General features: G+C 41.9%; 2 protein-coding genes across 8 annotated transcripts in view; both read left to right on the forward strand.

The window, feature by feature from the left end:
- LOC307043141 (rho guanine nucleotide exchange factor 28-like) overlaps positions 1-18,798 on the forward strand; it is a 38,113-nt gene extending 19,315 nt beyond the window's left edge. For 2 of the 7 annotated variants that reach the window (XM_079687405.1, XM_079687410.1), the window contains 30 exons: positions 1,941-2,062; positions 2,216-2,598; positions 3,341-3,515; positions 3,718-3,829; positions 4,031-4,111; positions 5,058-5,100; positions 6,008-6,097; positions 6,702-6,825; positions 7,576-7,720; positions 7,987-8,042; positions 8,910-8,967; positions 9,529-9,649; positions 10,235-10,365; positions 10,475-10,615; positions 10,974-11,224; positions 12,067-12,192; positions 12,296-12,413; positions 13,161-13,415; positions 13,501-13,577; positions 13,667-13,845; positions 14,072-14,169; positions 14,273-14,458; positions 14,998-15,129; positions 15,257-15,390; positions 15,470-15,517; positions 15,629-15,733; positions 15,892-16,056; positions 16,424-16,675; positions 17,215-17,587; positions 17,766-18,798. In XM_079687405.1, coding sequence (XP_079543531.1) covers positions 1,941-2,062; positions 2,216-2,598; positions 3,341-3,515; positions 3,718-3,829; positions 4,031-4,111; positions 5,058-5,100; positions 6,008-6,097; positions 6,702-6,825; positions 7,576-7,720; positions 7,987-8,042; positions 8,910-8,967; positions 9,529-9,649; positions 10,235-10,365; positions 10,475-10,615; positions 10,974-11,224; positions 12,067-12,192; positions 12,296-12,413; positions 13,161-13,415; positions 13,501-13,577; positions 13,667-13,845; positions 14,072-14,169; positions 14,273-14,458; positions 14,998-15,129; positions 15,257-15,390; positions 15,470-15,517; positions 15,629-15,733; positions 15,892-16,056; positions 16,424-16,675; positions 17,215-17,587; positions 17,766-17,956 — 4,472 coding nt within the window. In that variant the 3' untranslated portion in view covers positions 17,957-18,798. The remainder of the gene's footprint in view (positions 1-1,940; positions 2,063-2,215; positions 2,599-3,340; positions 3,516-3,717; positions 3,830-4,030; positions 4,112-5,057; positions 5,101-6,007; positions 6,098-6,701; positions 6,826-7,575; positions 7,721-7,986; positions 8,043-8,909; positions 8,968-9,528; positions 9,650-10,234; positions 10,366-10,474; positions 10,616-10,973; positions 11,225-12,066; positions 12,193-12,295; positions 12,414-13,160; positions 13,416-13,500; positions 13,578-13,666; positions 13,846-14,071; positions 14,170-14,272; positions 14,459-14,997; positions 15,130-15,256; positions 15,391-15,469; positions 15,518-15,628; positions 15,734-15,891; positions 16,057-16,423; positions 16,676-17,214; positions 17,588-17,765) is intronic. The other 5 variants (XM_079687407.1, XM_079687411.1, XM_079687406.1 and 2 more) reach the window with 4 other exon arrangements.
- A 147-nt stretch (positions 18,799-18,945) lies between these two features.
- osmr (oncostatin M receptor) overlaps positions 18,946-24,821 on the forward strand; it is a 10,263-nt gene continuing 4,387 nt past the window's right edge. The window contains exons 1-16 of the mRNA XM_079689862.1: positions 18,946-19,107; positions 19,185-19,339; positions 19,495-19,648; positions 19,971-20,243; positions 20,342-20,471; positions 20,819-20,967; positions 21,085-21,218; positions 21,307-21,448; positions 21,910-21,995; positions 22,132-22,339; positions 22,834-23,016; positions 23,106-23,207; positions 23,692-23,859; positions 23,980-24,132; positions 24,287-24,368; positions 24,475-24,559. Coding sequence (XP_079545988.1) covers positions 18,978-19,107; positions 19,185-19,339; positions 19,495-19,648; positions 19,971-20,243; positions 20,342-20,471; positions 20,819-20,967; positions 21,085-21,218; positions 21,307-21,448; positions 21,910-21,995; positions 22,132-22,339; positions 22,834-23,016; positions 23,106-23,207; positions 23,692-23,859; positions 23,980-24,132; positions 24,287-24,368; positions 24,475-24,559 — 2,334 coding nt within the window. The 5' untranslated portion in view covers positions 18,946-18,977. The remainder of the gene's footprint in view (positions 19,108-19,184; positions 19,340-19,494; positions 19,649-19,970; positions 20,244-20,341; positions 20,472-20,818; positions 20,968-21,084; positions 21,219-21,306; positions 21,449-21,909; positions 21,996-22,131; positions 22,340-22,833; positions 23,017-23,105; positions 23,208-23,691; positions 23,860-23,979; positions 24,133-24,286; positions 24,369-24,474; positions 24,560-24,821) is intronic.

Below are 24,821 nucleotides of genomic sequence, written 5' to 3' on the forward strand. Positions count from 1 at the left end.
GTAAGTAACTTACATTACACTAATGATGCTGTTCTAGAGATACTTCATAACTCTTCGTTGATGTGGAGTGTGTTCTGTATCCTGCAGGGGTTCATGTTGAGTCTATATCTTCTCCATATCGTTTGTTGTGGATGGAACCGGACTCATCTGGTGTCCTCATCAATGTCTGCTTGACTCCCTGTTGAGTCTCAGATTTATTGGACTCCCTGACTACAGGAAGTACAGCCAATTGTTGGTCTGATTTACTTTTTTGCTCCCACTGCGGTGCTGGCAGCTTGGAAACTATGGATAAACTATGGATTATTTTTTTAACGAGAGATGTTGAGTCTGGGCTTAATATCTGCTTGATGAGTTTAGGTGGAAACAGCAGTGCCAAAGACATGTTTTATCACCGCTGGCATTGTTTCAGGCATGGCTTGGCCAGGGTAAGAAGAGACTGTCATTAGGAACTTAATAATATAACTGAGCTAATGAGGATGCCTCCTCGGATTATTGTGAGGAGTTCTGCACAATTTCTACCGGTTGCTTATGTAATGAGAAGTTCATTTTTTCCAGTGGATGCTTTGCACATTGTTAAATCTCATTTTCTTTGCTGCTTTTTTCTCATGCATAATGCTGTCAAACTCTTAAAACACTAAAATGTATTGCAATCCATATCTTAGTATTTTTTTTAAGACAATGATCAAAACTACAAAAGAATTACACAAAACTAACATGAGTTAAAATAAACTAAATACTAAGTAATTCAAATGATTAGGTTAACAGTACTGATACATTAATAAACTGTTATAAATGGTGCAATAAGCGCGTGCAAGTTAGTGCCTTGAATTTTGTGATGTAAGTTTCTTAGTCCTCTTCATTAGGGCCAGGTGTGCTTATAAATACATTATCATTATTGCAGATGGAGCCTCCCAATTGTCAGGGATACAAAAGTTCAAACTGTTAAAACTAACTAACTTTATCTTAGCATTCAAACCACTCTTAGTCGATGTTGGCTTTACATTTTTCTTTCAGAGTTCATGTTTGATCTTTAAACAGCAGTTGATACAGCGTCACACTTGAAACTCCAAATAGTTGCTGTTATGGAGCTGCTGTTCTAAAACCTTAATTTTCAGTTGTTTATTGCTGGTTCAAATCTTATATGCAATTCCACATTTAGTTTTATTTAGGACAGAGTCAATGTTTTTCAATAAAAAAAATGTACATTATGTACCTATACTTTATACTATATACTGTATAGTGCCAATCATATGTATGGACTTTACATTTACTTAAACATTTAATTGATGCATGAGTTTAATTTATGTATTAACCAACCCTAAAAATTGATTCACTGTAAGAATGATTGTTTGTGAATAATTTCATTGTCCAATTAGGCTAAAACAATAGTTAGCTGTGTTGAATGAAAGCCATCAAAGGTTTGTTGTAATAAGTGCTGTGGCAAGTGACCTACACCCTACCTGTAGGTTGTTATGGAACCTGAAACACTTTCCAAGAAGTTGTGTTGTGGAGGAGCTGTGTTTGGTCCAGAGCAGCGTCCCAGAGGGGGCCGTGTGTGTTTTGAGAGCAGGACTGTTTCCCCCTGCTTAAAAAGCACAAGCAGGCTTCTGCTCACAGTGCCTCTACTGTGTTGAAAGGGTTCCTCTCAATGCTACTGTGTGCTCACCAGGAGTTATTTCCACTCTCCGGCTGTATCGAAGGCAGGGTGGGGAAGAAACATGCCAACAGATGACCGCTCACAACTCCAGGCACACCCATTCACGTGTGTGTGCAAAGAGAGAAGCACACTCTTAATGGACAATGTCATGAAACTGCCCAGGATGCCTATTTACTTCCTGTGTTTGTGAGAAAGTTCCTTGGTGTTGCTATGGAAACCAAATATAATATTGTAAAATGCCCTCTCCCTCCCTCTGTGTGTGTGTCTCTCTCTCTCTCTGTAGAGAAAAGCCAGTCCATAGGGGAGAGCCCGGCCCGCTCCCCCACTCTGGCTGCTGCCGCCAGACTGTCAGCGATGATACATGGCAAAGACAGGGTGTACGCTAACGCCATGCTGGTGGACCAGGTGAGTAGCCTGTTTCTTTCCAAGTAGTGTTTATACAGAGATGTACATCAGTTATATAGTTTATGACGTTATGTCATGAACTGGTTTATGATGTCAAATGGTGCATTACAGGAGCTACAGATCAGCCTTCACGTACTCACTTTTCTGTTTTAGGTGGATGAAGCTGACATTAAATACCGCTCTCCCGGGGAGGAGGAAGGGAGCCCTGTGCCACATCTTGGCAGCCCGTGCTGGGACCCCTTCTCCATGACCCCCCCTGACTCAGGGAACTGTTCCCAAGACCGGCACCCGTCCTCACCCCATAATGAGCAGAGGGGAATTCAAGGCCCTGGCCTGGAGAATCACAGGGAGCCATCCCCTCGCATGTCTCCCCCATGTCCCTTTGCTTCCTCCCCGTCTTTGCCTTCCTCCCCCCTGGCTTCCGCCTTCCGTATGTTCGAGGGAGCGCAGAGGCGTCAGACGCAGCCCGGTCTGCCAGTTTCTCCTGCTTTGAACCGCAGAGGATGCAGCTTGACCGAGACGAGCCGGGGCCTGAGGTAGGACGCTACTTAAAGTGTGAGCTATTATATTTAATTGCATAACTTTCAAATGTGACTGCCCTTTCAACTGGATGAGTTGCGTTGAAATTAGAGAACAAAAAGCTTTATAAGGGGATTCCTTGATATATGGAACAATACAATCAAATACAATCATGTTGTTATTTTCCTGTAACTAACCCATTCTTACAAAGTATCTATCATCATTTCAGCGAAATACTTTCATGAGCTTTGTAGCAGTAATTGTAGTCTGTGAAGGTGCGGAAAGTGACAGGAAGCCTGGACACAATTGAGCTGTTTGTGTGTTGAAGTTGCTAAACATTCCTTTCAGTTTCCTCAGTGCTGCAGGATCTTCTCTGTGAGCACTGGAACTGGAAAACAGTTCAAAACCTGATTAAAGATTGTACCATGATCCAGATCATCTGCACCTATCCGTGCAACATTGTGACATCATCATACTGTAGATCTGAACAAAGTTTTATATCTTAAACTGTACCATAGGAAGCCCAGACTTTTGCCTAATCCTGTTGAAAGATGTAGCAAAAGTCTTTCATTGAATGGTGTGTGTGTGTGTGTGTGTGTGTGTGTGTGTGTGTGTGTGTGTGTGTGTGTGTGTGTGTGTGTGTGTGTGTGTGTGTGTGTGTGTGTGTGTGTGTGTGTGTGTGTGTGTGTGTGTGTGTGTGTGTGTGTGTGTGTGTGTGTGTGTGTGTGTGTGTGTGTGTGTGTGTGTGTATTAAAACAGTCCCAGTTTGGAGTGTGACAGTGGAGAAGAAGACATACTGGGATATTCCTACCCCTGCTCGTCTGTAAAGAAGCAGTCCATCCTGCGTTCCAGCTCAGGAGAGGAGAGGGACTCTTTCGAGACATCACCAGACTTTAACCGCACGCTCTCTGACAGCACAGACACGTCCGCTAAGGTACACCATCACTAAACATGTAGTATTACACATCCAACAACAGTGTTTCTCTCCATGCATGGGAAATCACGGGTGGGCAGAGAAAGGCCAACTGCAAAACTAACCCTCCCACTAAAACACTGCCTTTCTGACTTAATTACCATCTAAACAATACACTTTAAAGTTTTGCTTACTCGTCTATCTGATCCTCTTCCTTGCCCAGAACCCAGAGAAAGCCGAAGTTCGCCTGCGCTCCTACTCCTACTCCTCCCCCAAAGTGAAGCCGTCACGGCCTCTGCTAAACCGAGACGCAACCATCACTGACCTGGCAGAAGGTGAGTGACCTTTGACCCCGCTGCCCTGTAACCTCTCTGTTCCCTGGAGCCAGCTGAACGGACACATGTGCCACATGTCTAACAGGGAGGGGGGACCAGACAGGTGTCATAAATCAACTGAACCTCTATAAAGTACATGTGTGTTTAATGTCAGCTCCAGTACTCGTGTGCAGCATTAAGGCCATGCTTTGTCCTGTGTAGATGGTGCATTCAGCAGCAGTGGTCGTTCTCTACTTCAAGCTTTATCTCTCTCTAAATCCTTCTCTCGTCTCAACCAAGTTAGTAAGTACAAGGGACGCTTCAAACGGCCCACGCTGCTGGGTGGCTGCTGAAAGCATTACAGTGTGTCTTTCTGCTCTTTCTGGTTAACCGTGGGATTCATTTATGATCATCAAAAGCTACAGGATTAAAAGGCATATCTTGTATATTTAAACTTCTCATGACCCAGTGCAATTAAAAGTGTATTTATGCAAGATTGAGCAAAATGATGGAATTACACTGTACACAATTTTCAAAACAATGATGTTTCTCATTGTGGCCCAAATTGTGCAGCCCCCTGATCTGTGGTGAGATTTAGTTTCTATTGGCAAGTTCAGCAGTCACACTGTTCAATCCACAAACCACTGTCTCAGAAAACATTCAATTATGGATATTTTCAATATTTTTCGCTAAAAGATCAATATCAATCGATAGCAGACTTTTCACTCAGCTTAATGTCAAGACTCTTTTATATGATGACTGAGAGGCGGAGGTCTAAATATCTTTATAAAAAAACACTTTTAATATCCTGGGGCTTTGGAAAGATAATTATCCATGTAACTCTTATTAATCATTCTAAGGATTTGTTTTCTACTCAATCAATCAATCAATCAATCAATCAATCAATCAATCAACAACTTTATTAATCCCGCAACGGGCAATTGGTTATGAAGTGAGTGATCCGCTCTGCTTCCACGTTGGTACATATTGTGTTTCTATCTTTGTTTGGATTTTCCATCTTTGGTGTATTCTGGGTTTGGACTAAGAATAACCTCTTTGGTCTTTCTCTGTAGGCGTTTGCTGGATCCAGGCTGTTTCAGGGATTCTTGTATTTGCTTCTAACATAATTCTAATTGGATGATGTTTTATAACACCCTGGGCTAATTCACTTAACATCTACACTGGTGTCTTCTTATTCAGAGGCATTTTTGGATACTCATTTGCCTGTCCTTGTTTCTCTACCTTACAGAGCAGAGAGCATTCACCCTGACTGAGACTACCAGAGAACAGAGGTAAAACCACAGTGTGTTATTTCAGGAGTTAAGGGGCAAGCCACCCATTGCTTTGTTCTTACTCCCTCTTTAGTGTCGACCAGCAGTTCGAGATTGGCCAAAATGTGCCTACACATGTTTATGTGTGCGTTTTGATGTGTATGTGTATCTCCGGTATTAAACCTGTGGTCGGGGTCTGAGTGCGCAGGATGTGACATACTTCCTGTTTCAAGGCAGAGGCCAGAATACACTCTGATTGCAACCTCAAAATAACCCTGAGTAAACAGCAAAACTCGCCTGCACTCCAGGCCTCAGAAACATTTCCAAAACACCTCATTGATCCTGAATGTGCAGTATGTTCATATTGTAGTATGTGTTTGGGATTTAACAGGAATACTACATTTGCTTATTTTGCTTTCATTTAATAAAAAACACAATCCATATTCATTTTTGTTTCATCTCACTGCCTCATAAATGTATCATGCGCTAATACATTTTGTTTGATAATTGCCATGCTTTGCTAACAGAGGAAACATTTTAGAAGATCACATTAGGCAATTTGATTATCATATTACATCACAGCATTATTGTATTAGAAAAGATCATATTAATACAACAATATCCACAACACCAGCCTTATCAGACACTAACCATGTATATCCTTCATAAAATGACAATACATTCATTGTTAACAAAATGTGGATGTTTCCTAAGCATTGGATAAAACATTCTGATGTTTACTAAATCCGTATGTTTCACAAACATCCATACGACTCTCACGTGTAGTCATTTGACTTTTCCATACAGCTTTATTTGACCCATAAATGCTTTGTAGACTCATCATAGAAGCCACACATATGTTAACATTGTGAGTCTCCTGACGAGCCGAGCACATCGACCCGCTCTGAGGTGTGTTATATCCATGCAGGATTTTGGGTTTCCGTAAGCGGGCCCAGTCAGCCGAGGAGGAGAGCAGCGCTTCGCTCCAACACCTCACCCTCACAGAGTTCCTCAAAGAGTACGTTTTCACCAGAACGCCCTCACGGCCATGCATGTGTGGCTTAACTCATTCTATCCCCGCCGTTAAAATATTCCCCGACGCAACCTATTAACCACATGGATTCTTTGATATCTGATCTGATATGTGAATCCTCAGAAGTAGATGATATTAACTTCCTTTATGTCATGTTTCACTTTATCTTTGCTGTGACATTGCATGTTTCTCTTCTTTACGTTGTGTCAACTTTCAGACAAAATGTGTCATGTTACTAGTACAATAGTAATGTTTAAATAGTTGACACATTATTAATTGCATCTTGCCAAGGTCATACTATAAATAGCATCCACTAGAGTCCATAGAGATTTGCAAGCATGCCAAGCATGTTGTTAAGAGTAATAGTATGTCGACCCGCGGTCCTGGAACACTGTCTGGACAGTCTTTTGTTCCAGCATGACACCAATGTACTGGATTATTTACCTCTACCTAGTATATTAAAACTACAAAAAGAATGAGTTGTTTTATAAAGAGTGTGCATGTTGGGCATGAATGCCGCAGTCTTTTATAGGCTAAATGATGGTAGAGGTTGTGATGCGTGCTGACTGAAATGTTCACACCGACACAGGATCGAAGATGAGGAGTGGGATAAATACATAATCCCATCAAAGGTCGAGTCAGAGAAGTACAAAGTCAGCCGGACCTTCAGCTTCCTCAAGAGCAGGATGTCCAGCACTCGGAACAAAACCAAGGTGAGGCCACACAGTGGAAGATGGGATTCCTGCTGGCTAAGATTTAAAAATGCCATCAGTTAAACTTTCCTTGAAAAAAGTAGGAAGGCCTCCAAGAGTACTGCAGTAAAAGGTTTAGCACCTCTCAGACAGGCCAGGTCAGAATTCCTCTGCTGGGGAGCCATTGTCTGTGTGCGGTGCCTTTATTTGGCCATGGAGAAAATTCCCTCTCCTCTGGTCTTAGCAACGGGACACAGGGAAAATATCCTCTTACATAATGCGTAGACCCCCCTCCAGCCAGCATTAGGAGCCAAAACACATTCCATAGTACGCTTTCAATCTTATTAACACGTGTGTATGTATCCAAGAATATGTTTCCATGTATGTACGAAGACATGTGATGCACACAAAAAGTAAAGAAACAAACATACACTTTCAGACTTCCTCGTCAAGTTGATAAGAAAATAAACAGAGCACTATCACACACATGCACAGAGGAATTCCCCTAATGCCCCCCTAAGGATAGAGCACCACAAAAGCAGACGTCCCCGTGGACTTTAGTAAACTAAACATAAAAGCTCACGCGGGGCCTCTTTATCTCAGCTAACTCCACGTTAACAGGTGCTTTTCAGCCAGAAGATGACCGCTCTATGTCTCTTTGTGCCTGCTGCTCATGTTATTTATACTCTGGTTGTTTGGATGGTATTGTTGGATTATCTGCAGTTAATGTCAGCTGTATGATGTTTAAAGTATTTCTGACTTTTGTTTTAGGTGAAGGGGAAAGAGGTGAAGGAGGGAAAGGAGAAGCCAGGAGCGGCTAACGGACACCAGTTTGTTCCTGTGTCTCCCTCCGGTCCCGCTCTCTGTGTGGCCTGTGAAAAGTCTGTTTCTGGGAAGGAGCTGCTGCAGTGCTCCAGTAAGTATTGTACTGTCAGTACTGTTGTTGTTTTATGTCCTGTGGTGGCTGAACTGTTTAGAGTTTGAGTAAATCTCTTTGCGCATGCTGCCTTGATGTTCTGTTGAGCAGAAGTAAGTCTTCTTCCTCTCACAACGTAAGCATTGATCATGAGGAGCAACCCGATTTGACAGCCATCTGGACTCTGAGTCCAGAGATGTGGTAATTTTGTTTATTATCAGTTAACTGATGAAATTAACTGGGATTTCATTTGTTTTTTCCTGCAGGCTGTTTCCTGAATGTCCATAAAAACTGTCGAGAGTCTGTTGCCGCCTGCGGAAAGGTAACCCCAACAAAACATATTTCATTTCATCTCAAAAGCAAAAAGCAAAAATATAATGAATTATTAAAAATAGTTGAATTGAAAACACATCCTCTTAAACAACAACAGTTTTCTTTTTTTTTTATTATTCTTTTTTTTATACGTCTAATCATTTCATTGTAGTGTACAATAATCGATGCCATTTCATTTACATTGCAGTATCACAGTACACTCATCACTCAATTGTAAGGTATTTGCAAGAATGACAAGAGTTGTAACTAAGCTTATTTCTAGATGTTGCGTGATTTTAATTCCCAATTTATCAAATCAAAAACTGGAAGTGCAAAACTAAGTGCAATACCCATTTTAAATATTTAAAATCAGGTTGTGTTTACATATGGCTACTAGCTTGCAGACTGAATCAAATGATATCACATGCTGTATCCGTCAAAATTGTTATGACCAATTTTACAAATCTGAAACTGTGTACCGGCCATGTCCAATAATCTGAGACGCGTGCTGTGTGGCAGCAACCTCCGAGGGTCAATTCAAGCTTTTGTTGCAGGTCATTCCCTCTGTCTCCCTGTGTTTCCTGTCACACTCTGCTGTGTGTCTTTAAAGGCAAAATGCCAAGAAAATAAATATATACTGAAGTAGAGGAAGATTTAGAGGAAGCGTGTACAACAGGAAAAATACATTCCAACACCTAGTGACAAAGGAACTCCTGGAATGTGTCTCAAACTGAAGATGTAAAACAACACTATGTCGGGTTTAATGGTTTTGTTTGGGTGTGAATTGTACTGCATTTGTTGTGTTGCAACTACAACAACTTAATATTCCAAGCACACTATGATTTACAACTTTCGATATGATCATGTGTTTCCTCAGAAGCCACAGGAGAGGAATGCAATGCTGATGAAAAGCAAGACCATGTCTCTCCCAAACAGTGAGTCAGAAATGACAGCATGCCCCCCCCCCCTCCCCTTCCATAGCGTCCTCCTTTGGTCTTTGATTACATTTGTACCTGTCCTCCCTTGTTTCTTCTGTAGTAGATTAAGAAAGCCATTGCCCCCACTCTTCCCTCTTCCCTGTTGTTCTTTCCCTGGTTAGAAGACAAAAAGTTAAATTGTAATCTAGCTCAGTGGGGGATCTGGCTTTTGAGTGTTTCTCTTGCATTGACGGGATCATGTTATTCCTGAAAGTGGAACGCTGTGTCTTACCTGTCTGAATGTTTAATGTCTGACCAAAGTGTCAAGGACAAACACAAACAGCTTCCATTCCATTCCAACAATATTGTCTCAGCTGTAGCCCGTATGCCAAGTTCAACATTGAAAGATGAGGACCTCTCCACAGCTTTATTATTTTGTAACTGTTATATTCCGTGATACATCCAAACAAAGCATGATGAAATTAAGTATTGTCTTTTTTGTATGGTATTTGTGTAATGGGAAACATCTGAGGTGTTATTGATTCCTCTTCCTGCTTTTTTTCCTGGTCTCTCTTTCAGACTCTGTGAAAGAAAACTCTCAAGCTTTCTCCTCCTCCTCTACACTTCCCACCACAACCAGAGAGAGGAGAGAAACAGTCGCCCCTCTCTCCAAAAGCCTCTCCATCTCTATAGACACCAGGTAGGATTGTTAACACTATACATTTAAATATCCAACATCCATATTAATGTGGATCTAATCCACCAAAATGAATTCATTAAATATACATTTCAGTGGGCTTTTGTTGCATGGAAATGTATAATAATAATAATAATAATAAACTTCATTTATATAGCAACTTTCATGCTTGACGCAGCCCAAAGTGCCTTACGGAGTGACAGAAAATGACAATAAAAAGTGAGGGAAATAATTAAAAACAAGGTATAAACAAACAGACAGAATTATATCACTGTACCATAAAACAATAAAACCTGAACAGTTATATTACTCAAAAATGACAATTCCCCCAAATGATTTGCCAAATTAAAAACATAGGTCTTTAATTTACTTAAAAAAATTTCAATTGAGGAATTGCTGTTCTCCACCTCAATTGGAATTTAGGGAAACACTGAATACTTCCACAGCTTTCCACAACATATCAGCGAGGTTTGTCTTCAGTCCCCAAATACTGAAGAACTCATTGGTGAAATACAGTAGTAAATCAAACTAAGCTTGCAATCATGCCCCCCATTGGAAACCTTATGAAACTTATGTTGCTCTGTACAGGCGGCTGAGTGATGCAGCAGGGGCGGACGCTGAGTGCAGTGTGACAGCTTGCACCAACAACTCATTGTCTGATGAAGGAATACCTGTCACTGCGAATCCCCCGCCAACCGAACCGCCAATCACCACGCAGGGTGAGAAGGACAAGCCTACGTCATTACTTGTCACACATAACATCGAGAATAACTCTGTGGATTGGGATGTTTTTTAAAATGACATTGCTCCTGATTTGTGTCCCTGCAGACGTTGATGCTCCTCCTCTAATGAGCGACCTGTCAGCTGAGCTGCTGGGGCTGGATGTGGAGTCCTGGAGTCTGGCCGTCAGTAAGGAGTTCTGCAGGCCGCTCGACAGGCGCACCACTAAGCGACAGGATGTTATTTATGGTGTGACATTTCTTCCTAATACAGATTTTCATTTACGCGTTATCATCTGTGCATGTATTTTTAAAGATGATATTTGTACTGTTAGTCGAACAGGGTGGAGCTCTTGAATCACAACAGAGATGACTTAATTGGATTTGATATAACATTGCATTAATACATAAGTACAAATGATGTACACTGTGGTTTAAGTTGGAAGCCCACAAAACGTTAGATTCATATTTATGTATGTTTTTCCAGGATAATTGTTTGGAAATGATTTACTAAAGCAATTATAAGGCCATTCTCACATCTTGTTTTTTCACTTGAATTCAGCAAATCATTAGTTTACATAAGTTATCCCATCATCACTCCGATACAGAGCTGATGCAGACTGAGTTACACCACATCCAGACGCTGACGGTCATGTCCGAGGTGTTCAGGAGAGGCATGCTGGAGGAGCTGCAGCTGGACCTGGACTGCGTGGCCCGGATCTTTCCCTGCCTGGACCCCCTGCTGCTTTTTCACAAAAACCTCTTCGGAGCCCTGCAGGAACGCAGACAAGCTGCAACGCAACCTGAGAACCCCCGGAATTACCTCATCCATCACATTGGAGATATTCTGCTTCAGCAGGTTGGTCAAGATTAGGGATGCCAGTGATTATTCGATTATTCGAATATTCGTTACAGTCTCCATAATCGAATATTATTTTTAAAAATCAATTTTATTTATATATTATTTTTATTATTATTTATGTTTTTTTTTTTCTGGCTTAGTTTCAACCTAAATATAGACTAACGCTAATAATAGTTATAGTATTAATAATTGTAAATGGCCATTGGTCACACCACCAGTTTGTTTTACTGTAAACTTGGAGGAAGCCTGCGTGCAGAGCAGACTGCTGCTGCATCACGCTACACACCGACCCCGCCCCCACCCCCCCTCTCCCTCACACGTGCGACTAAAGATGAACAAAGCGGCAGGTAAAAAGAGTTCCTCCTGGTGGAACTACTTCGAACTTACAAGTCCAAAGGAAGTTAAATGCAAGCTCTGCGAAAAGACGTTGGTCTATCACAGCTCAACCTCAACAATGCGTTCGCATTTGAGTGCGAAGCACGCCAAAGAGGTTACAGAGAAAGACGCTGCACTGCTGCGCATAGCGCATCTCCAAATAAAGGCAATGGCAGGCACTTACCAACATCATGTTGTCGTTTATTTTGTTTGTACTGTTAAACATGTTCCAGTAAAGAAAACAAAGGAATTCCTTTTGTCTGAGTGTTTTTTTCTCTCCCCCGGGGCGGGGGGGGGGGGGGGGGGGGTTGGTCGGTCGAATAATCGATTACTATTCGCCAGGACTGCCGAATAATCGATTTTGATCATGGTCAGTTTCTGGCAACCCTAGTCAAGATGGATTCATGTACTTTAACACATGCAGATTAGCTTCTAAAGTTAACCTCTTATGAACTCTTTCTCAGTTCTCAGATGAAAACGCTGAGAAGATGAAGCAGGTGTACGGAGAGTTCTGCAGCCATCACACCGATGCCGTCAATGTTTTCAAAGAGCTGCAGCAGCAAAACAAAAAACTGCAAAACTTTGTCAAAGTAAGCTCCTGCGTTCCGGCGTATTTTGCTTTAAAAAAGGAGAGTAAAGTGAAATGTCTTGATTGCGAATGTAATAATGTTGTGTTAACCTCTCTGCTCACAGCAACAGAGCAATAACACTCTGGTCCGGCGGAGAGAGGTGCCAGAATTCATCCTGCTGGTCACTCAGCGCATCACCAAGTACCCTGTCCTGCTGGAGAGGATATTACATTACACTCAGGGTACGTCAGCTCTACTTTGTCTTTCACAAAACCAACACATGTGCAACTCTTACATTGTTTTGCTCTTGCAGAGGAAAGTGTCTCAAAATCCAAGTGTTTGCTGTAACAATGCATATTTCAGGCCAGTCCAGAAGTAGTTTTGCTTGACCACTGTCAAAGTATCATACTGCAAAAAGGGAGGATATTTTACAAATCAGATTGTCCTCTTTTTTTAGTGCTAGCTGATGTTTCTGTTTTTAAAAGCCTGTTTGAGAGATATTCTCTTTCCATGACTAAATGAATGGATGAAACACTGAATCCTATCTGTAAAATATTTGATATGTAATCAGAGAGCTAACCTCTACCGAGCATTTCTCTATATATACACCTATAAATAAAGATTAAATAAGATGTACTTTATTAATCCCATTTCTTTTGTTCCAGCAGCATAAAACAAAACAAGGCATTGCATAATAACAATTCTAAAATAGAAACATCCCAAAATAGAAAAAGAAATAGAAATAAACCAGCATTAGAGAGTAAGAGGAAATATACAGCTGACCGTGAAGCTAAACAAATCTATAAACTGTCTGACAATTAAAAACTCTATTGAAGGACTCTGTTAACACAATATAAGCAGGCTTTGCTTTGTGAGAACTATATAAGAAGCCACGATGTATATTTTCACCTTCTGCCTCTTTGAGCAACTGTATTTTGTACAGGGTCAAATATTATTTGAATGTGACCCTTCCATGAACTCTTTCTCAGAGGGAGGTCAGGAGCACTCTGACCTGTCGAGGGCCCTGGCTCAGATCCGCGACATCATCGCTGCGGTGGACCTCACAGTGAATAAGTATGAAAGGTGTCAGGAGATGCAGGAAGTGCTGACCCGGCTGGAGAACAAGAGCTTCGCCAAGCTAAAGAACGACAAGGTGTTTCGCAAACAGGATCTGCATAGCAAACACAGAGAGCTGCATTATAAAGGGCTGGTCTTCTGGAAGACTGCCACCGGGCGTCTGAAAGGTGTGTGTGAGATCATCTGTGCCACAAAACCTTCTTAGTTTAACACACAACCATCCTTCATTTATTTCTACTTCTCTGTTTTCAGATACTTTGGCTCTGCTGCTCACAGACGTTCTGGTTTTCCTTCAAGAGAAAGATCAACGTTTGGTATTTGCTGCCGTGGTAAGCCTTGACTTGTAGAACTCTTTGAAATGAAAAGCATGATCCTGTTCCTCCATTTACCGTCTTCATGGTTTTACCTGCTCTTCCAGGACCAGAAGCCTCCTGTAATCCCTTTGCAGAAGCTCATTGTTAGAGAAGTAGCCAATGAGGAGAGAGGAATGTTCCTCATCTCCGCCTCCTCAGTGGGACCAGAGATGTATGAAGTTCACACCACCACTAGAGACGAGAGGAATGCATGGATGAGACACATACGAAAAGCTGTAGAGAGGTGTGTGTGTGTGTGTGTGTACGTCAAGTCAAGTTTACAGTGTGTCTTTGTTCAGGTATGCACATTTTTGAAATCCTACTTTGTGTGTGTGTGTGTGTGTGTGTGTGTGTGTGTGTGTGTGTGTGTGTGTGTGTGTGTGTGTGTGTGTGTGTGTGTGTGTGTGTGTGTGTGTGTGTGCGTGTGCGTGTGTGTTACTCATGATCTAACCTACTGGTTTATCTTGCAGATGTCCTGAGGAAGAGGAGGAGGAAGAGCACAGTGCTGAGACAGAGGAGGCCCGGCGGGTGGCAGAAGTGAGAGTTCAAAAGATCACAAAGTTCCAAGGTGAAACTGAAGGACAAGGTGTCCTGATGCACATTTCATCTGTAACCTGTCTTTAAATATGAAACATAATCTAAGTCCTAATCTCCGTGTTTGTTTTGTTTAGAAACCCTGTTTAGTCAGGACCAGCAGATCTGCAGCAGCCTGGAGGAGAAGTTGCAGCTTTATGCCGAGCTGACAGAGTTAACCCTGTGTTCACCAGAGCCTGTACTGCAGCGCCATCTTCTGGTTCAACCTGACGCTAACACTGAGCCGCAGGCCTCCTCGCTGCTCGCTGCTGCTCTCAGAGAAGGTGAGAAAGCTGCTGCGCTGGTGCTAAATGAAGAGACCTGTCTAATGGTGCTGCTTAATGAGATTGCACTATTCACATCATGTATTTACGGTTTGGATACATCTATTATGGTGAGCAGACTAAGTCAAGTCCATATGAGGAAAACCTGCGTCCAACACCCGACACATCTAACATTGTTGAGTTTTTCTCCCCTCGTATTTCAGCCTAATCTGAGCTGTAATCCACTGAGTTAGAGAAAACTCCTGTGTTCACATGAATTTATTTGAATCAAATGAGATGCAGAATTAAAAAGTATGTCAGTACTGCCTTTTCACAAACAGATCATTCACTTTTCTTTAATAAGAATTGTCTAATAGACCTCTTAATTTAGAAATAATGATTCTGCATCATTATAGCATTTTATAAAACAACATAAAAGTGTTGAAAATGAATAAAAGTGAACTCTAACACTATTGTTCACTGCATGTTTATTTTATTGTCATTGTTGGTTAGCATTTGTTCACATTGAATAATCACACGTGTTTTTTCTTCTGCTGCAGCGGAGAACCTGATCACTATGCTGCAGGCTCGTGACGGCCTTTCTGTAAAGAGTCAGAGCTCTCCACTCCGAGGACCAGAGTGCTTCAGCTACAACAGCCATGGCAGCAGCATCCAGGAGTCTCCCTCTGAGCGTGGGTCTCACACTCACACCGTCATCCTGAAAGTCTTTTGAGACCACAAACTTCTGACATTTTTATGGATTTGTTATTGGATCATGTCTGCAGGTAATTTCTACTACTTCTTGTTCCATTGCTACAGCGGATTATCTGAGCACCCTCAGTTTGAGCTCCACCTCTCTGGGATCAGACAGTGAGATGACGGGTCTGGACAACGCGGTGTGGAGCTCTGCTGTCGAGCTGAAAAAAGGAGACTCCAAAGGGACACTCTCAAAGGTTCCAATACCAAATAATAACCATGATAATACCATTTATATGCATTATTGTGGCCCGCTAATAACACAGTTTTCTGTAGGTGTCAGAGAGCGTTCATGGTCTGACTCAGCTTCTCTACAGTCTGCAGGTGAGAAGACACACAGTTGTCAGTAACTGTAGCCGAAAGTAAATATTTGGCTTTTAAAGGACAGGATTATGAACTGGAGTGTGATCAGGTGTGTCCTCTTTGTGTTGGCAGGCTGCTGTTACCCTGCAGGACAGCTGCTGTGAAGTCCAGAAACTCCTTCTCCAGGAAGGAGAAAGACCTCAGCCCCGAACCCTCTCATCGCTCCAAAACAGTCTGGTATGAGTCACATATATATATATATATATATATATATATATATATATATATATCCAGGTTCAAATAAACATCTTTACTACATGCACACTAGTGTATCAGTGTTTTTTAAGAAGACCAGAATTGAGTTGCCTCTTTAACCCGTTTCTGATCTTTTCCAGGAGCAGGAGAAGCAGAGAAGCATCGATAAAAAGAAAGAGGATGTGGAAAAGAAGGGTTTAGAGAGGAAGAAAGAAGAGGTGGATGAGGTAAAGAAACTCCATGTGAAGCTGAAACAGGAGCAGCAACGCTGGGACAAAGAGTGTCTGGTTCGAGAGAAACAACAAGTAAGCAATTAGCTCATGTTCTGAACTACTACTAATCATTTGCAACACATATACTTGAATTTCTTTCATAAAATAAAACATGTTGGTCCATCAGAAATATTGCCGAGCCATGATAATCCCAATACATGTACACGAGTGAACCAATTCTTACTTTTCTTCCATCGAGCTGTCATTGCTTTTGTGTTTAGCTAGGTGCATTATTGAGAACAACACAGACGAATAAGATCCTAGTAAGCTTCTAAAATGTTATAAGTGGACCCTTTAACCGTGCACAGCTAATATTAGTAATGATATGGCTGCTGTAATGGTACCGTATGAACTGAGAAAAACATAACAGAACTCTGCACTGCTGTGAATGTGTTCCCAGTGTGAGCAGGAGAGTGTGCTGGAGCAGCGGGAGCAGCAGTGCCTCCTGGAGGCCGAGCGGCTGCGCTGCGAGCGAGAGGAGCTGGAGGCTCAGCTGCAGGAGTACCAGCAGAACCTGGACCGCCTGAGGGAGGGCCAGAGGAGCGTGGAGCGGGAGAAGGAGCAGGTCGAAGCCCAGCAGAGGCAGCTGCAGAGGTGGAGACACACCCGCCAGAGCAGCCTGCCTGTCAGCATACCGCTGGACGTATACAAGGTAAGAAAGGAACCTGGCCAATATGACAAAATACAAACAAACATCTTGCTTCTGTATGTGGCACTTTCAAAAAACAGCTAATGAACCTCCATGATTCTTGCTATTTTGAGTTTGCATCTTCATTGCACTTGAAAGTCGCTTTGGATAAAAGGTCAATGATATGTAATGTAATGAAGTTGGGGGGCTGGAAGAGGAGGATAAGTTGAAATTGAAAAAGGGAAATTGTTTATGTAGATCCGAGCATTAATACCGCAAAAAAGAATCACTGTTAAGCAAAACATGCCACCTCAGAACGTCCATAACATTCATCTGTTTGCAACCTGAATATTCCAATGACTTGTATATAGACTATTCTGCACTATTTCTATTATATTCTATCTTCTTTTATTTACTTGCACTATTGTATCTGTTGTATTGTGTTGCACTGTTGGAGGAGCCTGTGACCTAAGATGCTAACTGTCATAACTACACTGTAGCTATGTACGAATGACAATGAAAAGCCTTGAAACTTGAATCTCATATTCTGTGTTGTTTTAAAGTCCCAGATGCCCAGCCACAGCCGCTCAGGCAGCCTGGATGGAAACAGCTCGGTGTTCCAGAACGAGGCGGTTTTACTGGCCTCCCTCCAGCAGAACCGCCTCCACCAGCCCCCCAACAACAACCAGCGCCTGCTCTCTGCGCCCAGGAGGAGCCAGGACATCCCTCTGCGCAGCTCCAGCTACACCGCCAACCTGGGCCTCAGTGCCAGCCTCTACAACAGCCTCAACACCCTGCTGAGCCAGGCCCACAGCAAACAGCCCGCGGAGGGTCTCACATACCCCAACTACAGCAACCCACACGCGGTCCCCCGGCCCCTGAATGTCCACCCCTTCAGCAGCAGGATCACTGCACAGCCACAAATGATCAACAACAGTGAGTGTTTTCATATTCCTGCAGGTATATAGTGGAGGGCAAAACAAAGACGTGCAGCTGTCTGTCCCCGCCCCCCAGCAACATAGCATGTGTCCATCATCGTGCTGTATGTTAATCTCATCTCAGTTCCATAACCTCCCTCCAAAGCACGATCTTAAGCTTTTCTTTCTTCTTTCAGCAGACTTCAGCCAGTCGTTTGACAGACCATCCCCGGGTGCCTGGAGGTCACAGGTCACAGGTCACAGACTTTATGAGGACGGCTACTCCTCGTCTCCCTCTCTTACCCCCCTCCTTCCCCCACAGGCCTACCTCTCTCTTGAAGGACAGAACGGGGAGGAGGGAGTCGAGGAGAACATTGTTTATCTCTGAGAAAGAGCAATGCGAGCTGCCTGAGCTAACTGGACCGAAGATAATATATCTGTTGCTTATATGTGTTTGTGTATACGTGTGCATTTGTTTTCAAAACCTGAGTAATCAAACGGGAATAGTTGCGGGGAGGGAGTTTACACAGATACAGTATTTGTGCCTTGATCAGTGTATGGGGGTGGATATTCATTATTCTCTTCCTGTGTCATGAAACCATTGTGCCTTTCTGCAAACAAATTCTCCAGCTCTGATACTTGCACCCCACGTTTTTACTTCCACTATGATTCCTTTTAGTATCCGTTGAACTTCGTTGATGGAAGAGGTACATTTAGTGCCAACACTGGGACTTAAAGTACCAGGATATCAGGACAAAAGTATTGATGTTGTTTTCACATGAGCACTTAAAAAAAAGGAAATATTTGAAAAGCCAATCGAGCCCTTCCCCAAACTATAACAGAGTGCTATTATTTCTCAATATTTATAAGGGATTGTGAGCATCTTAAAGACATACAAGTAAACTGACATTATTGTATAAATAGTAAATATATGTATATTTTTATTGAAAAGCTACCTATGCACACTTTGTTTGAAGAATCATTTAAATTCTTCTTTTTTTTCTCACTTAAGTGCCAAAAATCTTGCTATCTAATACTGAAAGTGATGTCTGTAAAAAATGGCTGTATGTTTTTTGTTCACCACCTTTTCTGATAATTTATTGTGTGTAAATTGCTTCATGCACCGTCAACGTTAATAATATTTTGGTTAGGACACGTGTTCTCTTGTAATCGCTGTAATCAGAATTGTGTTGTGCCATATGGATATGCTATAAAACTGTGTCAAACATCTTTGTGTGTGTGTGTGTGCATTTTGCCTTGCCTAATACACTACAGGGCAACGTTAGTGTAGCACACCTCTCATTGGTTCATTATTGCTTAATACTAAAAACGTGGTTGTATTGGAGGCTGGCTGCTGTTGACCATTGACTTGTGGGACTTCCAGTCAGTGTGTGTGCTGAACGGCAAGCATGGCACACTGTTTTTTCTTTAAACATTTCTGTATTGAAAGGTGTTTAAGTTTTATAATATATTTTATTGACCTGCTTGGATTGTATTTCATATTTTCTGAGGATCATAGTGGCTGCTGCTTCAACTCTGGTGAGTTTGATGTAAATCTCATCTCCCACATTGAAACTCCTCAAAATGTGATGTAATTTACATGTATTGTGTGTCAGTTGGGAAGCCGCCAAGCCCGAGAATCACTCATCTGCAGGCTCTGGATGACCAGCAGAGCCTCTTGGTGAACTGGATGGTGAACAACAGCAGCTTAGTGGGAGATATTTATGAGATCCAGATCGGCCGCACCGAGAACCACACTGTTATTCATAATGTGAGTACTAGTAGTCTTGGTTTTGTGTTATTAAAAAGCTCTATAGTTGCTTGGGACTATGATACTTATAACAGCATTTAGTGTGGGAATTTTATAAATAATCAAATGCTCCTGTGAAATCCATGTACAATTCTTCCCTATTTCTGCTATTCTAGAAAAATCTAAGTATATTTTCTGTGGATCCAGTGGAATATGCATGGACATGGACCTCAGACGTGCCTCTGGGTTGTGTCGATCACTCAGTCAGGATACGACGATTCTATAATCAGTCTGTCCCAAGTCCCTGGAGTAACTGGAAAACAAACAATAGTAAGATGATGCTACTCTTGCACTTTTGTCAGTTGTCAGTGTAAATGAGTTAAACAAAGTTTATAAATGGATATAAAACTGGTTTCTTATGTGCACTTTTTCACTGATAAAATCATCACATCGTATAAGTGAGTGTTCACTCAGTAAGAGTGTGGCTTTTTTTACTTCCCTTGTCACCAATCTTTGTATCAGTGTTTCTCAACCGCAAATATCTGTCGCAATGCACAGTGGCAACTTTATGTTCACCCTCAGTGGCCCTCAGAACATACCAGGGATTAAAGATACAGCACCCCCGCTCATCTCTCTGTTCTGTGACCTGTAGGAACCCAGGCGAAGGATAAGACAAGGATCTTCCCCAACTATCGGGTGCTGAGAGAGAACTCCAGCGCCATGTTCTGCTGTGTTCCCCCTAGAGGAGTCCATGTTACCAGCATGTCCTTCAAACACAGCAAATACCCTCTTATCAGCATTGGAGCGGGGGTCAAGGCAATCACTGTACACAACCTGAAGATCCCAACAGTGCGCTTCAAATACCTTTTAATCTCATGCCATGACACAACAGACAGGCAGAGTGATGTCTGGAACTTTATCAGTTGTAAGTCTGAAATGTTTTGATGTACTTTCTTCAAATATTTGTGTAATGTTTTGTCCAGATCACTTTTACATCAGTATGTGTCTCTTCACACACTGTAGTTCCTCCCCAGAAGCCCAGTAACATCAGCTGTGTGACCTCAGACATGACAAGTGTCTCTTGCACCTGGGATTCAGGCAGAAAACGAGACGAGAACGACCGCAACACGCAAACACGCACTCTTCACATTGAGTGAGTGTATCACAAATGTATTACTTTTGCATTTTCTTCTTATCACTGCCATCTGACAAACCTGCATGTTGGAGTTCAGCTTGAGCAACACATTTCTATTTTACTCTGAGAAAAAGTCAATAAATCCTAAAATGGCGCCTACTGCATACAGATGAAAAAGCAACCCTAAATATCAAAGAGCTTCAAAGCCTCTTGTTGGATCCATTGTGCAGACAGGCTGAAAGAACACTCTAAACAAGATAAAAAAGGCAGGAAAGGCTGTTTGTTCTCAAACAATTCCTACAAAGAGTTCTGAAGGATGTCTTATTAGTCTCTTCCCATGCTCTTGTTTGGTGCTGAAAACACAGCAACTCAGACCAGCCTCCCTTCAACTGTGAACAGTCGTCTTGTACTTTCCCCGCCATCCCTAACTTGAAGGAATACAACATCCGTGTGGTGGTGAAGGACCTGCTGGGAGAGGAGACGGAGAGCTACAGCTTCAACATCTCTGACGGAGGTCAGAGGCCACACAGGCATCTCAACAAAATACATGCACACATTATGTGGTTGCTGTTATCACTTGAAGATGAACCTCATCACACATGTTAATTCATGTGTGTTTTGTTGCCCTTAGTGTCACCTGTGGTGGAGTTGGAGAGAGTGAGCCTCGGGACGACACACACCACCGTGTCCTGGATCGTACATGGGAACTTGACCCGACTGAACCTCCTCTGTCAGGTCACTGCAGACCCAGGAAGTGCCACCAAAGTGTGTTCAATGCTTAACCGTTTATATTAAAGGAATTAAAGTGTTTTTTTGCATTTTTTGTATCATTCTTTCTGTGTGTTTGTGACAGCTGAGGTGCAATAGTGTGAGTGGTCAATGCAAAGTCACACTGGAACGTCTGTTACCTAACACCCCCTACTCTACCAGAGTGCGCTGCTCTGTGGACGGCCGGCTCTGGGGGGAATGGACCAAGCCCAGATCCTTCAAAACCTGTGAGTACTAAACATGTGTATAAGCAGGGTAGTGGGATGGTGTATAGGGTGTGGTTATGTCAAAGTGTTATTCAGTTAAGACAATGGTCAGCTGAGCAAATGATCCAAGTCCCGCATATCAACAAGTTGGTTTAAGGCCGGGCAATAAACCCTTAGTTGTACAGTTTTAGCACTTGCAATGACTGAACAAGTACTGGTTTGGAACGATTGTTCTTATAATAATAAAATATGCGGAAATAATAAAAAATACCCTTCCTAGTCACAGGTGATGTGTTAAGTGCTTTGTTTTGCCTGTCCGAAAGCAAAAGATATTCAGTTAAAAAAAGAGAAAAGCAGGAAATCTCCATATTTAAGAGATATTTTCAAACATCTTTGCAAGCCAAATACTAACCATTCATTATTAAAATTGTTGGCATTTATTTTAATGCCGTAAACAAATAATCTTCATGTCTTCTCCTCAGATCCGTTGGTGACCTTGGATGTATGGAGGAGAATGAAGCAGCTGTCCGATCCAAACAGTCGTCAAGTTACTCTTCTGTGGACTCATGTGAGACTCTATGCTTGTCTAATATTCTCCAAAGTTCTATGTTGGCATAACAGCACAGAATGTCTGGTTAAATCAAAGGAAATAAATGTCACCACATGATGCATTTTCCAACTTTCACACCCACTTGTTTTCTCAGGATGTTTCTGACTCAGCAGCCACGATCAAAGGTTTCATGGTTCAGTGGTCGCAGGGAAGTCTAAACTGGACTGAGCGGAAGGACAGTGGACAAACCCAGGCGCAGGTCTCCATTAATCTGGGACAGTATGAGTTCACGGTCCGGGCTCTTCTCCACAGCGGCTCCGCCATCCCAGCTCACATCATCATCCCCCAGAGGGACATCGATGGTGAGCAGCGAGGACTCAGCTGACATTCTCTTGGTTCATTGTTGGTGGAGTTTTCAACTTAACATTGTATGAAAATGTTTTTTTCTTAATCTTTTATCCTACCAACTTGAATCCCCACATGTATTGGGGTCCATGGGGAAGCAAATGTGCTGTTTATATGCAGTTCAATAGATAAAATAGAATACACAAATAACATATTTGCAACAGACACAGATTTCAGCTTGACTTTTTTCACTTTTACAAAATATGCAACTGTCACTTGATTTTTTTTTTAGATTCGATAAAATGTTTTCTAATTCTGATTGATTTAATAAATAATAATGTTTTTAGTATAATTAAGTTAACACTTTACTATTTTGGGACTTCTCAGTAGTCCTTTTATGTTAAATACGTCTGTAGGATGAAACCTATATTCCTTTTTGAATTGACCGTCTCTTAAACTCTTCTTGCTTTAACACCACAGTCTGCCACTAAAGATGCATGTCTCTCTCCAGAAATCCTCCTGGTAAAGAGGCGTTTGAGCAGCAGCCTTGCTGGTTTTAATCTGACCTGGGATGAGCTTGACACAGTCACCTGTGGCTACACTGTGGAGTGGTGCATTCTGGGAAACGCTGTGCCTTGTAATGTGCAATGGCGGAATGTCAAACAAGGAAATAAAACATTGTTCCTACCTGCCAGTAAGTCTCTTTGTTGGTATTTTCCTGCACATGCATCCTTCACGTGTTTTTCAAATGTTGTCATTGACGGTCACTTCTTTATTTTGCAGGACATTTCAAAGCAGGTTGTAAGTATACATTTAATATCTATGCATGCACAGAACATGGACACAGACTACTGGAAGTACAGAAGGGATACTCACAAGAGCTTAGTGAGTGTTATTACTGATTCATAAGTTGTTCTGGAAATCTGTCTCGTCTTGTGTTTATGTTGCTCTGAGGGTTTCTTTAGGAGGTTAATCAGATGTTCCGTCATCTAGTACAAAAGTCTGAGGTCTGCTTTTAGAGCTGAGGTCTCAACAGACAAGTTTTGAGTGCATGCATTCTAAATAAATAATTTAATAAAGCATGACAGCTAAATGTAATACGGATGTCCTTATCAGAAGACCTTCTCCAGATGTCATCTAAACACAAGACATCATGTTTCCTGTTCCTTTTCATTTCCTAAATTAAAAAAGATATCAAATTGAAACTTTTGCAGCAGATTCTGAAATCTTCACAACAATGCAGGTGTAACATGAAATGTCCTTCTAGATTCATGTATCATTTAGGAAGGTTAGTTATTGCTTAAAGTCAGCTGTTTTAATTCTAATGAACTGTATCTGTCTTCCTTCCTCAAAAAACGACTTTCCTCAGAATCTGTACAGTCCCCGATTCTGGTTGAACCTTTTCAGAGTACTTCCTCATCTGTGACTCTGGAATGGAGTTACAATGAGGACGATCCGGCTCACACGGCATTCATCACTGGTTACCTGGTAACAGGACAAGAAGCAGGGACTGATACACCGCCGGGTCATGTTGCAAGTAAGTGTGGAGGAAAGCTTCAACTGTTAATAATTATTCATCCTGATCTGTTTCTGTGCTCAAAAAGAAAGCATGTAAAGTATGACTGATACATGAAACAAGGCATTTGTGTACATCTAGATTTGTTCAACGTGTCTGTGGCAGACCCTCGGAGGAAGTCTGTGACCATAGAGGGTCTTCAGCAAGACCACAAATACCTTTTCTCTGTGAGCGCTCTCACTAAGGGGGGGCCTGGACAATCCACCAGTATTACCATCAGGACCAACACCAACTGTGAGCTCCATAACGTCCGGTGCAATCCTGGATTTACAACAATTTATTGATTTAACTATTGTCATTTCTCCTTCAATCTTAAAAAGTTCTCAGATTCCATTACAAAGACTTGAATAAATGACTTGAACTGCTCATCCTTTCTCTCTCTTGGAAGACTCTGCTCACCTGGCCAAGATACTGACTCCCATGTTGTTACTGTTGGGCTGCATCATTGCACTCTGGCCTCAAAGAAAAATGTGAGTCGTTTGATCTTTTAACCTTCACCTAAATGTTAATTTCTCAATGGTAATGCTGAATCTCTCCCTCTCTCTTCAATCTTCTAATGTTCTGTTTCTCTTCCAGTCTGAAGAGCGGGCTGAGAGAGATGTTTGCTTACCCGGCTGGTATGAACATAAAAGCTCCTGAGTTAGACAGTTTCCTGCACGAGGTAAAGACACACCGCTGAAATAGTCAAATCATGAGTAAACAGAACTATTATTTATTCCCATAATAATAATAATAATAATAATAATAATACAACATTTATTTTGGGGGGTGCCTTTCATAACACCCAAGGACAACCTTACAGGGCATAGGGGCAATATAGGGAACAATTAAAACATGCATTGTTCATTTCATCAATACAGTTCCCAAATGGTCTATGAACAATTCCTGATTTTATAATTGCTGACATTAACACATTTGAGTTG

This window comes from Notothenia rossii, assembly GCF_949606895.1.
Source record: "Notothenia rossii genome assembly, chromosome: 6".
Lineage (NCBI taxonomy): Eukaryota > Metazoa > Chordata > Actinopteri > Perciformes > Nototheniidae > Notothenia > Notothenia rossii.